Source organism: Rhinolophus sinicus, chromosome 8, assembly GCF_057876585.1.
Source record: "Rhinolophus sinicus isolate RSI-liver-muscle chromosome 8, RSI-T2T, whole genome shotgun sequence".
NCBI lineage: Eukaryota > Metazoa > Chordata > Mammalia > Chiroptera > Rhinolophidae > Rhinolophus > Rhinolophus sinicus.
In genome coordinates this window covers 3,789,763-3,801,130 of record NC_142508.1, presented here as the reverse complement: position 1 = coordinate 3,801,130, position 11,368 = coordinate 3,789,763, and the positions used below count along the sequence as shown (strand labels likewise).

Genomic DNA, 11,368 nt, shown 5'->3' with positions numbered 1-11,368 from the left:
GTGAAACGCTGTAACTCCTACGGCCGGGAATTTCGTGGCATCTAGCAAATGACCCAGGCAGTTGCCTCTTGACCCAGCGGTCCTGTTTCTGGCCGTTACAGTTATGCAATATCATTGGGAACAATGTTGTCTGTAATGGGAGACTGGAAACCCCCGGGGTCCATCATAGGAGCACGGTGACATAACTGAGAGTGCATCCACACAACGGAATGGTATACAGCCATTTAAAACGGGGGATTTTTCCAGGTACTGGATATCCCGTGGTCCCCAGAATATGTTAAGTGAAGAAAGATGTGAAATGAGAGGGCATCCATGTTAGAAGCTGGACCATGTTATCTGGGAGGGGGAACCATGTTATACCTGGGTACCAGGTGGGCACCTGTGTTATACCTGGGAGTGGCAGGTGGGTACCCCATGTTACCTGGGAGGGTGACAAGTGAGCCTACAATCATTGTGGTAGAAGCCAACCTCCCAGACAGATGGGCGTGTGTGTGGGGTGGGGAATGGGAAAGAGGGTCACTCAAGAGATAGACCCCTGGGATGTGGGACCTGCAGAGGTCCTGGCTATTGGTGTAGGCTGCGACACGGGGGCTCAGAAGGTGGAGATGGCCAATGCCAAACTCCCCACCACCTTCCAGCCTGGTCAGGAGCCAACTCCGCTCTCTGTGAAGGAACAATAACCCTGGTGAAGTTAGTGGGAAGAGAGGAGACAGGAGGAGGGAGGGGCCGGGCCAAGGGCCAGTGACTGACTCTCAGCTCTGTATACAGGGGCTGCAGCTGGGAATCTAGAGGCCCTGAGGGTACCCCAGCCCCAACTGTCTCTGGGCTCCCCCTCAAGCCCTACCGGGGTTACTGTGGTTTCCTGCTGGCGCCTCTGGTCTCCACAGCCACGGCACCCCCCACGCTGCACTAATGGCTCAGCCTGGGGCTCCAGGGACCTCCCCCGCCCCCCAGGCTGCTCTGCCAGCCCCCTTACCCCCTCACTGCTGAAACCCAATCCTCTGCGGCAGCTTGGCTCAGCAGAGCAGCAGACTGCCCTGCTTGCCAGGCCAGCCGCACCCTACCTGCTCTCTGCTACGGAGACCCCAGCCCAGCACCGGCCCAAGGAGCCAGAGCCTGCTCCTGGTCAAGGCCAGCCAGACTCTCCAGGCCACCGAACCCAAGGCAGCCAGGCCAGTGCTTCCCCACCTCCCTCTCGGGCTTGGCTCCTCACCTCCACCTCTCCGGTCCTTGCCTGGCACCTGCAGTGACCCCCTGCCTGGCCAGGCCCTCAGACCGACCCTCTCTTCCTTCTAAGCCCCTGCCACCTGGTTACCACCCCCAGCCCTCTCAGTCCCCCCACCTCAGCTCCAGCCATGAAGACCTCCTCAGGGCCGGAGGAGGCCCGGCGGCCCGCCTCAGACATCCGCGTGTTTGCCAGCAGCTGCACACTGCATGGGCTGGGCCATGTCTTCGGCCCGGGGAGCCTGACCCCACGCCGGGGGCTGTGGGCTGTGGCTGTGCTCCTGTCGCTGGCTGCCTTCCTCTACCAGGTGGCAGAGAGGGTGCGTTACTACGGGGAGTTCCACCATGAGACGGCCCTGGACGAGCGTGAGAGCCACCAGCTCACCTTCCCAGCTGTCACCCTGTGCAACATCAACCCACTGCGCCGCTCACGCCTCACACCCAACGACCTGCACTGGGCTGGGCCAGCGCTGCTGGGCCTGGAGCCTGCCGAGCACGCCGCCTTCCTGCGCGCCCTGGGCCGGCCCCCCACGTCACCCGGCTTTATGCCCAGTCCCACCTTCGACATGGCGCGACTCTACGCCCGGGCAGGGCACACGCTGGAGGACATGCTGCTGGACTGCCGCTACCGCGGCCAACCGTGCGGGCCGGAGAACTTCACCGCGGTGAGCTGGCCACCTGACCTGTCCTGCCGGGGACCCAGGAGTGCCAGCCATCCCTGCCGAGGACCCACCATCTCCAGCCTTGCCAGCCCAGGCTCCCCCAAAGCCAGGGAACCTTAACACCCATACCCGAGACCCTTTCCTTCCCAGCCAGGCCACAGGCCCCCACCCCACCAGTGCCTTTCTGTTCAGCCCAGGAAACTGTCCTCCATGGGGTTCTCTCTGGCACTCAGCTGGCCTGCAAGGTCACACCTACCAGTATGGGACACTCACTCAGGCTGGCTCCAGGCCCTGGGTCTGATCTGTAGAGACCCTGCTCCTGGGGCAGGGGGGTGATGCTAGTGGGACTGTTCTAGGGCAAAAGACCCCTCTCTCTGCCAAGGTAGGGGCTGGTTTTCTCTCTGCCTCTTCAACAGTCTTCCAGTCCTGGACGAGGGCAACTGGGATCCACTGCCTTTTACCCCAGTCTCCAAAGAAAGTTGCTGTGCCCTGGGCTGGGGGTGGAGAGGAAGGAAAAGTTGGAGTAATGGGAGCCATGAGGGTCCAACTACATGTGCCTGTATGCGGGAAGGGCGGGGGCATTGAGATGTGGGTCTCAGTGTTCAAAGAAGAGACAACAAATAAGGGATGGGAGGGGAGAGGTCCCACCGCCCCGTTTGGCTGGCTGGGCTTCCTGTTCCCTGGTGAAGTCTGCCCCTGTCTGCCCACCCCCAGATCTTCACCCGGATGGGTCAGTGCTACACCTTCAACTCTGGTGCCAATGGGGCAGAGCTTCTCACCACCCCGAAGGGCGGCGCGGGCAATGGGCTGGAGGTCATGCTGGACGTGCAGGAGGATGAGTACCTGCCCGTGTGGAAGGACGTGGGTACGAGGGTGCGTGTGTGGCGGCTGGAGTGGGGCACCAATGGGGTGCAGACGTCTCTGGGGAGGAGAGGAGGTGCTGGGGTGGGACCTAAGGCCATCCTTCCTTGTGAGGGGGGGGGGTTGGCCCTTCATCGTCCTCGAGAAGGGGCTGCAGCAGGGGAGCTCCTGGGACCCAGGCCTTAGGCCCCGGTTCCTCCACAGAGGAGACCCCATTTGAGGTGGGAATCCGAGTGCAGATTCACAGCCAGGAGGAGCCACCCATCATCGACCAGCTGGGCTTTGGGGTGGCCCCTGGCTACCAGACTTTTGTGTCCTGTCAGCAGCAGCAAGTATCCTGCCCTGCACTTCCAAACTCCCCTCCCCCGAAGGGTCTCAACCCGCTCCTTCAGCTCACACCACCTCAGACCCCAACCCCCCAGCTCTTCAGACCCAAGGGCCTCTATTCCCCAGCGACTGATCACATTCTCCCGGGTGTCCCGCTTGTCCCAAAGCATCCTTAACCAGTCCCTCTACAGCTGAGCTTCCTGCCAGCGCCCTGGGGCGACTGCAGCTCGAGATCTCTGGACTCTGACTTTGACTCCGAATCCTCTGATCCCCTGGGTCCCCCCGGCCCCACTCCAGGCCCCAGGCCTCCCTATAGTCTAATGGGGTGTCGCCTGGCCTGCGAGACCCGCTACGTGGCTCGGAAATGCGGCTGCCGAATGATGCATATGCCAGGTAAAGGGCTGGGGAGCCAAAGAGGGGTCGAATAGGGAGGGGCCCAGAGCCTGGGAGGCCTCCCTGAAACTGTCCCCCCCCACCCCAGGTGGCGCTCCCGTGTGTAGCCCCCAGCAGTACAAGGATTGCGCCGACCCCACGCTGGGTAAGGGGCAAGCCTCCCCGCATACCACACCGTCCCTACCCGCTTCGGCCTGTTACCCCCACCCCACGGCGGGCAGCCCTGACCCAGGCAACGGTGGCCCGCAGATGCCATGCTGCGGAAGGACGCGTGCACCTGCCCCAACCCGTGCGCCACCACGCGCTACGCCAAGGAGCTCTCCATGGTGCGGATGCCGAGCCGCCCCGCCACCCGCTACCTGGCCCGGAAATACAACCGCAGCGAGGCCTACATCGCGTGAGCTGGGGCGGCCGGGGGAGGGGTGGACACCCTTCCCCTGGCCGCGTCTTCCTTCTCACACCTGGGTGGGACACCAGTCTGCACGTCATCACTGGGCCCTAGGACTCTGGACAAACTGCCTAACCTTTCTGACGCTGTGTCTTCTGCAAAACGGGGTGGTGACGCCCCTCCTGGGGCTCTTGAAAGGTGTCGGAGCCTAAAGAATGATCACGTGTTTGCCGCCAGCAGCTGGCACCGGGGGCTGTCCAGTGAACACCCCGCCTCTTTCCCTCCAGGGACAACGTGCTGGTACTAGACATCTTCTTTGAGGCCCTCAACTACCAGACAGTGGAGCAGAAGGCGGCCTATGAGGTGTCAGAGCTGCTGGGTGTGTGCGCGCGTGCGCCTGGGGGTGGGGGCGGGGTGGGCGCAGCACGTGGCGGTGTGCTGACTGACGGTGCCTGGGTGTCCGCAGGCGACATTGGGGGCCAGATGGGGCTCTTCATCGGGGCCAGCCTGCTCACCATCCTTGAGATCCTGGACTACCTCTGTGAGGTGGGCCCGGGGCCTCAGCTGGGGGAGGGGGAAACAGCCACAGGCCCCAGGGCAAGGTGGAAGGTGGCCACCTGCCTCACTGCTTGCTCCCAGGTATTCCGAGACAGGGTCCTGGGATACTTCTGGAACCGAAAGCGCTCCCAAAAGCACTCCAGCGCCAATCTGGTAACAACCTCCTCTTCCTCCCCGGCCATCTCTATCTGAGTGTTCCACCCCTCCCCTGCCCCCCCACACCCAAGCCTAGAACACCATCCCTGCCTAGCTGGGGGGAAAAACAGAGTGGCAGGGAGGGGTGAGCATCGACCTTGGCTGGTCCTTGGAGGACCCCTCCCCTCCTCTGACCCTGTCCCTCCTCCTACAGCTTCAGGAAGGGATGGGCAGCCATGGAAATGAAGTGCCCCATCTCAGCCTGGACCCCAGGTAACAAGAAATGGCTCCCTGAGGTCAAGGGAGGAGGGGCAGGTACAGTCCAGAGGGCAAAGTTCAGATCCAGAAGGGCAGAGGCAGGAGCAGGGCAGTGGGTGCGAGGCTCCCTGTCCTAGCACTGTGGTCTGTGTCTCAGCAGGCCTCCCACACCTCCCTGTGCCGTCACCAGGACTCTTTCTGCCTCCCACCGCACCTGCTACCTCGTCACACGGCTCTAGACCCGATGTCTGTGTCTTCAGGGCCGCACCTTGCCATCCTGGACGTGCCCAGCCTGCACATAACTTTGCCGTCTTCACCCCAATAAAGTTCTCAGCTGTTCGTCAGTCTCAGCTACTCCTCTTACAGGCAGACTAGTCAGGCCAAAGTTAGAACTACTCAGGCACAAGAGCTCTGCCTGCCATCATCTAGAGAACATGGTGTCAGAAATACGGGAGGGATCTGAGTTAACCTCCAGAAATCCCTCTGGGAGAGAACAGGGCGAGAGCACCAGTCATTTGCATCTCAGTGGGAATGAGCTTGTCAGACTGACTGCTCAGAGAGAATGGAACCCAAGGTCATGTGTTCGCGTGGAGAGGAATCAATGGCAGGATAGTCCCATTCGGGGGATTATAGGGAATGGCTGGAAGAAGGCTCTGACCCAGAGCCTGGTAAGAAGTGGGAGAGCAAGCAGCGAGAAGGTAGAGGGACTCCCCACTTCCCAGAACACAAGCCGTTGTCCTGCCTTACTTAGATCATGCCTCTTTTTCCCACATTTAGGACCAAGCTCCAGCACACCCCGTCTCCATGGGAACAGGTCTCATTTTCCCAGCCTGCCCACAACAGAGGCCCCAGGTTCGATGGTGAGGGAGGCCCTCCCTTCCCACTCCTGCCAGCAAGGGCACACCCAGGCCCCAGCCATGGCCATTTTCCCTGTTCTCTTTCTCTGTACCCAATATTGGAAAACTGACAGATAAGGGAGCAGGGAGGGGGTGTTCCTGATCTAACACATCTTTGGGTCTCTCCTGTCCCAGCCTCTCTGCAGGCCTTGGGAAGGGGGGAGGGAATGAAGAGGTAAGGGACAGGGTGAGTGCCCATGGGATAGGGAGAACTACAAGGAAAGGCCCAGCCCTCTTCTACTTCTGTGGAAGGCCATCCTTGCTCTCAAACACCAGCTGCCTAACCTCTCAGGACTGTCTCAGGCCGTCCTGGGTAGAGGGAGAAAGGGGTACACACGAGTGCATAAGCACACGTGTGGGCACAGCAGTGTCCCTGAGCCCAGCCATAGGGGTGAGGGTCAGCCTCTAGCCCCCAGCCTTAGGCCACTTAGAGAAAAGCTCAGCAAGCACGGGACAGCTAAGTTGTGTTCCAGCTGGAAGCAGGGTAGCAGAGGGTGGTGAAATGGAGCAGAGACCACCACCCAAGCCCACCCCCTCTCAGAGCCACTCTACCACCACATCAGCCAGACTGTGGGAAAGGAGCCAATTTATGAAATTAAATAAAGTCCGTGGAGGGAGGGAGAACCCGCATGAAGGCGCCTCTACCCTGGCGGGCCCAGCATAGCTGGAGCTCAGCACACTGTGCGTCCCTGTTTTTCTTCCCCTCCCGGGAAGGGGGCCGAGGCAGGCCAGGCCCCAGCCTGGCGGCAGGGTCCAGGAGCCTAGGGGGGGCAGAAGTCAGAGAAGTAGGGATGCTGCAGGGCCTCCTCTGCTGAGATGCGCTGGACGGGGTTACACTTCAGGAGGTTCTGGAGGCAGAGAAGGAAGGTATGGCCGGGTCAGGCAGCGTCAGCAGCCCAGAGCCTACCCTCCCCCAGTCCCTCTGGACAAGTATCCTGACCACCCGGTAGCCCTGCCCTTGGTCACCTGCAGCAGGTCCCTCCCTGTGGCATTGAGCTTGGGTACGACGTTCACCAGGGACGTTGTGGCTGGGTACATCGGGTAGGGCTGTGGGGGGCAGGGAGAGTCAGCCCAGGGGTGTGGGGCGTGGAGGCTGCTAGAGCTGAGAAACAAGGGACCACCGATGACCCATGACGCCCCATGCCCATCACACCTTATAGTCTGGCAGCTTGGTCATGGCGGGCCACTGCTCCTCGGTTGGCGTCCCCAGCAGTGTATCCACAGGGTCAAGGATCACTCAGTGCAAAGGGGCGGGGGGGGGGGGCCTCTGCCTCCCCAGGGGAAATTCCTCATGCCCACCCCTGCCTTCCTCACTTTATCCCCCAGCTCATGACAGAAGCGACCCCAACACATGTAACTATCATTTTTAGTCCCACCTGCATGATGTTTACCGCAGGCCAGGAACTACAGATACAAAAGTTAATTGCTTTCACCTACACCCTGATGTCCATGGTCCTGGTGACCAGTCAGCCTTCCCTGACTCCCACAGATTGTTCTGCTGCTCTTTTTGGCTCCTTTTGGCTGGAGGAGCATCTTCTTGGCTTCTTCCCCCAGGGAGCCCTCCATGTCTACATGTCACACACTCTCCAGCTGGAAGCATGCAGCTGCACTGTGACAACCAGGGGCGTCCCTCAGAAGCCCTGCAGCCCCTCTCCATTCTGGCTTAGTCCATTGCCACCCTCGCTCTCTGCATTCTGAGCTCCACAGCTTGTCACTCCCCCTCCAGAGGGCCCCAGGCGAATGGAAATGGAAGGGTATCGAAAGATCCTCTTCAATTGGTCATCTACGTCGTTGCCGGGGAAGAGAGGCCGCCCTGCATTGGCCAGCTCTGGGAGAAAGAGAAAGGGGTGAGAGGACCTGACACACAAAGAACCCCTCATTCCCATGGGACCCTCTGTGCCTCATCCCCAAGGGCGCCACTTCCTGCCCCGTGGGGACCCTCCAAACCCTATTTGTCAACCCAAACAGGAGGGAAAGTGCCTCTCCAGACCCGCGGCATCACCTGCAAAGATGCAGCCGGCTGACCACATGTCGATGGACGTGGAGTACAGCTTGGCCCCAAAGAGGACATCCGGTGGGCGGTACCACAGCGTGACCACCTGGAGAAGACCCCACCCACAGGGACCGCCCACTTAGAGGGCTGGGAGGAGGCAGCTCCGAGAGGAGGGGAAAATGTTTTGGGTCCTGGAGTTAGAGCTGAGAGATGCTCACTGGGGATGCTCTTCCTCACTCACCCCCACACCCCCACATCCCACCCCCCAGCTCACCTCAGCTGAGTAACAGCGAACAGGGATCCCAAAGGCTCGAGCCAACCCGAAATCAGCCAATTTCAGCTCCCCATTCTGATGGACATGGGAGGAACAGGAGAGGGGCGTCTCAACAGTGTGAAGGCCGGCTCCCCCATCACTCAGTACTTGGCTCCAGCCTCCCCAGTCTCCCCACTTCTCCCTGAGAGGTACCCTGTTTATGAGCAGATTCTGGGGCTTCAGGTCCCTGTGCAGCACGTTGCGACTGTGACAAAATCCCAGGCCTTTTAGCAGCTGGAAGAGGAATGACTGGGGGAAGGGCAGGGAGGCAGGCATCAGACCCTCTGGAAAGGAAGCTGTGCCCAGCAATGGATCACGCGCCCCTCTTCACCCTCTGCTTTGCCTCGAACCAACCCGTCTTTCAGCACCAAGGTCAGTTCGACATCATTCATTCCCTATTGAGGACCTACTTTACATTACGTTGCACGTGAAGTATTAGAAGCAAATAGTGAACGGGGCCCTGGTCCCCACCTTTCTGGAACTTACAGCCTAGCGGGCCTTCCTACCTTCCAAGCCCACACGGACCTCTCCCCTACCAGGCCTCATTTGAACACACACATTGTGAGTTTCAACATCTATGTTGTGCTGTATTATTATTCAGCACTAGTTACCCCTGGAACCTGGGACGAGGCATGTGGCCTTGGGCCTAGAACTGTGCCTGGTACATGGCAAAGCATTCAGTATTTATTGCCTGAATGAACGCATTTCTTTGAATCTCATTTTCTCATAGCATTGAGACCAGAGCATTACTGTCATAGCATTGAGACCAGAGCATTACTGTCAGGTCGAAGAGCTCATGTGAAAATATGCTCGCTAAGAGGGAGGCCCCTGGAGAGCAAAAACAGGATTTTCTCAGTCCCTGACCCTCCAGTGTGTCCAAGTCCAGGGCCTGAACTTGGTGCTAAAGAGCAGGTACACTGACTCTAAACTCCAAGCCCAGCCTCGATGAGTCCCCACAACACCAGCCCCCTCACCTTCACAATTTCTGGGTCTAGGTCACCATTGCAGCTGTCGAAATATTTCTTAAGGTCCTAAAAGAGGATGGGGTGGGGGTGAGGGAATGGGACAGCGTTTAACCTTAGTCTGGGCCCCTATACCCTCCCAAGGCTACTGTCCCCCAAATCCCCCTTTCACCTGGTCACAGAACTCAAAAACCAAAGTAAGCTTCTTGTCGCTATGCAGGACGTCATGAAGCCTAGGAAAAAGGAAGGACTTGGCCAGGCAGGTCCACAGGTGTGGCCTAATATCCCACTAACAGCCCGTGTCTGAAGCCCCGACCTCCTCCAACTGGCCACACAGGCAAGCAGGACGCTGCCAGTCTACACACCTGACGATGTTCTTGTGCTTCAGCTCTTTGAGTAGGCAGATTTCCCGAAGGGCAGAACTTGGCACTCCCTACACATACGAGGGGCCGGGAGTGGGGGTATGTAGTCACATCCCACCGTGCCTAGGCCCTCAACCACCCCCCTGGCCCAGATGCCCCAGTCCTACCTCATCATCGTCATCCAATCTCACCCGTTTCAGAGCCACGATCTCATGAGTCTCCCGGTTTTTAGCCTTGAATACTGTTCCATAGGTGCCTAGAGGAAGGAGATCAGGGGCGAGGGAAAGGATGGGGCACACTAGGAAGTCCCTCCTGGGAGGGGAGACATCATGGGAGTGTGTTATTTCTGATGGCTGCAGGAGTAAGGGAAGAGATTCAGGGTGAAGGCTGGGCATGGCAGAGGTTCGAGAGTGAGGACGTGGCAGAGAAGGGGCCTGCAGAGGCTCAACGGGTCTGCAGCAGGGAGAGGCAGTGGCTGCCGGGGTAGGAGATCTATAATAAAGGCAGTGCTTTGGGAGGGTCTGGAAATAGTGAGCAGGGGTCTGGGAGAGGAATGAGGGCCGGCAGGAATATTGAGGTTGGAGGTCTGCTGCGAGATCTGAGGCTGGAGGGTGGGGGTGGATTCTTTAAGTGGTGCTGAAGCTGGGTGTAGGAAATGCAGGAAGTGCTGAGGTCGGGAGATCGGGCCTACAGGGAGTGCTAAGGTTGGGAGGGGGAGTCTGCAGGAAATGCTGACGGGAGGATTGGTGTCTGCACCGAGTATTAAGCTCGGGGCCAGGGATGCAGCCAGTGCTGAGGTCGGAGTCTGGGCATTGCTGATGGTAGAGGAGCCAGAGATGCAAGGAATGCAGAAGATCGTGTAGGAACATTTGGTGGTCCCATTACCTTCCCCAATCTTCTCCAGTTTCTCGTATTTCTGCATCGCAGCAGCCGCGGGGACCCCTGCGGGCCCTCGGTTCTAATACTTCGGCCGCGGCGTTGCAGAGGAGGCGGCACCCCAGCCTCCGGCTCTGCCCCGCCTTCCTGCCTGCGCATGGGCTTCTGGGGCTTGTAGTCCTAGGACGACCAGGTTTCCCCGTAATGCCGGGGGCTTTAGACAACAAAACTACAACCCCCAGCAAGCTGCGCTTAGATTCTGTGCAGCACACGTCTCCCCGGTCTCAGGTTCGATCGCGGAGACAACCCTGGACTTCAAGTCCCAGGAAGCATCACGTGTCCGCTTTCCCGACGCCCCGCCGAAAAGCCGCGGCTCCCAGCGTGCCTCCCACTTATTCTTTCTTTCTGTAATCCCTTTATTTTATAAAGGGCCTCTTCTGGATTGCATGTTCTAGAATGCAGCAGGGGTGGGGGTGGGGCGCTCTCTGGGGTTTGGGATTTGACGGCATACATCTGGGGCTCTTGTGGCCCGACTCTGACCCGGTTGATGGTGTTGAGGTCCCAACGGCCTCCTGACAATCTCAGCACGGGTTTCCACTTCACTCCAGGCCATCTAGTGACCCTAGGGTTGATTGGGGGAATGGCTCCGAGCCGCATCTTTCTGATGACTTTACAGGAACCAGCTGACCATAGGGATGGACAGAGAGGCAGATGTGCCCCATTTGAAACATACGACAGAGACCATTATTTTCTCTGGACCCTGTTTGTCGGCTTGGAGCCCACCTCATTCCAGTCGCTGTATTCTGACATCGCGAGACAAACTGGCTGGAGCACTGGGAATCGTTGCCCCCACCCCCTCCCCATACTAGTCGCCAGAACCCGGGCCCACGAGAGTCAGCCAGGGTGTGGCAGAGGGCTGGCAGGCAGGTTGGTTACCGCCCTCAACAGACAGAAACACAGACAGATGGCTACACTTGCAACAGCCTTGACCTCATCCCTTAAGGAGTTGATTATAGATTTTCTTGCACGGCTCTCTAATTTTCTCATGATTGCATTTTTGAGGGCTGTGAACTGGACGAAAACAGCCCCCAACAGCACTCCTCAGCGCAGGAACCAGAGTTGGTGCTAAACACTTGTTAATTAACTCCTTTATAGCTGAA

General features: G+C 59.0%; 2 protein-coding genes across 11 annotated transcripts; one reads left to right on the top strand and one right to left on the bottom strand.

Annotated features, from left to right (window-relative positions):
- The first annotated feature begins 999 nt into the window (after positions 1 to 999).
- ASIC3 (acid sensing ion channel subunit 3) lies at positions 1,000 to 5,222 on the top strand. 9 transcript variants are annotated; one of them, XM_019712797.3, is made up of 11 exons: positions 1,000 to 1,889; positions 2,601 to 2,751; positions 2,952 to 3,079; positions 3,266 to 3,467; positions 3,556 to 3,612; positions 3,717 to 3,864; positions 4,143 to 4,234; positions 4,322 to 4,401; positions 4,495 to 4,566; positions 4,763 to 4,821; positions 4,964 to 5,145. In XM_019712797.3, exons 1-11 carry the CDS (start codon positions 1,356 to 1,358, stop codon positions 5,043 to 5,045), a joined length of 1,605 nt encoding a protein of 534 aa, XP_019568356.3. In that variant the 5' UTR covers positions 1,000 to 1,355; the 3' UTR covers positions 5,046 to 5,145. The 9 variants fall into 9 exon arrangements, with proteins under 9 accessions (XP_019568356.3, XP_088655928.1, XP_088655929.1 ...); XM_088799802.1 differs by having other exon boundaries at positions 1,215 to 1,889; positions 4,143 to 4,218; positions 4,964 to 5,220; XM_088799803.1 differs by having other exon boundaries at positions 1,215 to 1,889; positions 4,143 to 4,218; positions 4,967 to 5,218.
- A 1,100-nt stretch (positions 5,223 to 6,322) lies between these two features.
- Positions 6,323 to 10,375, bottom strand: CDK5 (cyclin dependent kinase 5). 2 transcript variants are annotated; one of them, XM_019712804.3, is made up of 12 exons: positions 10,218 to 10,374; positions 9,500 to 9,588; positions 9,336 to 9,403; positions 9,143 to 9,203; positions 8,983 to 9,039; positions 8,162 to 8,257; positions 7,970 to 8,044; positions 7,705 to 7,801; positions 7,461 to 7,530; positions 6,856 to 6,916; positions 6,669 to 6,749; positions 6,323 to 6,550 (listed from the first exon to the last, which is right to left on the bottom strand). In XM_019712804.3, the coding sequence occupies exons 1-12, from the start codon at positions 10,252 to 10,254 to the stop codon at positions 6,464 to 6,466; spliced, it is 879 nt and encodes a 292-aa protein (XP_019568363.1). In that variant the 5' UTR covers positions 10,255 to 10,374; the 3' UTR covers positions 6,323 to 6,463. The 2 variants fall into 2 exon arrangements, with proteins under 2 accessions (XP_019568363.1, XP_074171229.1); XM_074315128.2 differs by having other exon boundaries at positions 7,970 to 8,257; positions 10,218 to 10,375.
- Between the last annotated feature and the right edge of the window lie 993 nt (positions 10,376 to 11,368).

Bases quoted from the DNA above. Each gene is read 5' to 3' on its own strand.
- CDK5 (XM_074315128.2), bottom strand. From the start codon at position 10,254: ATGCAGAAATACGAGAAACTGGAGAAGATTGGGGAAG. The intron at 9,589-10,217 runs GTAATGGGACCA...TCCTTCCTCTAG, and splicing joins ACTGGAGAAGATTGGGGAAG to GCACCTATGGAACAGTATTC. The intron at 7,531-7,704 runs GTGATGCCGCGG...TCTTTCTCCCAG, and splicing joins AGCCGGCTGCATCTTTGCAG to AGCTGGCCAATGCAGGGCGG.
- ASIC3 (XM_088799802.1), top strand. From the start codon at position 1,356: ATGAAGACCTCCTCAGGGCCGGAGGAGGCCCGGCGGCCCGCCTCAGAC. The intron at 2,752-2,951 runs GTACGAGGGTGC...GTTCCTCCACAG, and splicing joins GCCCGTGTGGAAGGACGTGG to AGGAGACCCCATTTGAGGTG. The intron at 3,468-3,555 runs GTAAAGGGCTGG...CCCCCACCCCAG, and splicing joins CCGAATGATGCATATGCCAG to GTGGCGCTCCCGTGTGTAGC.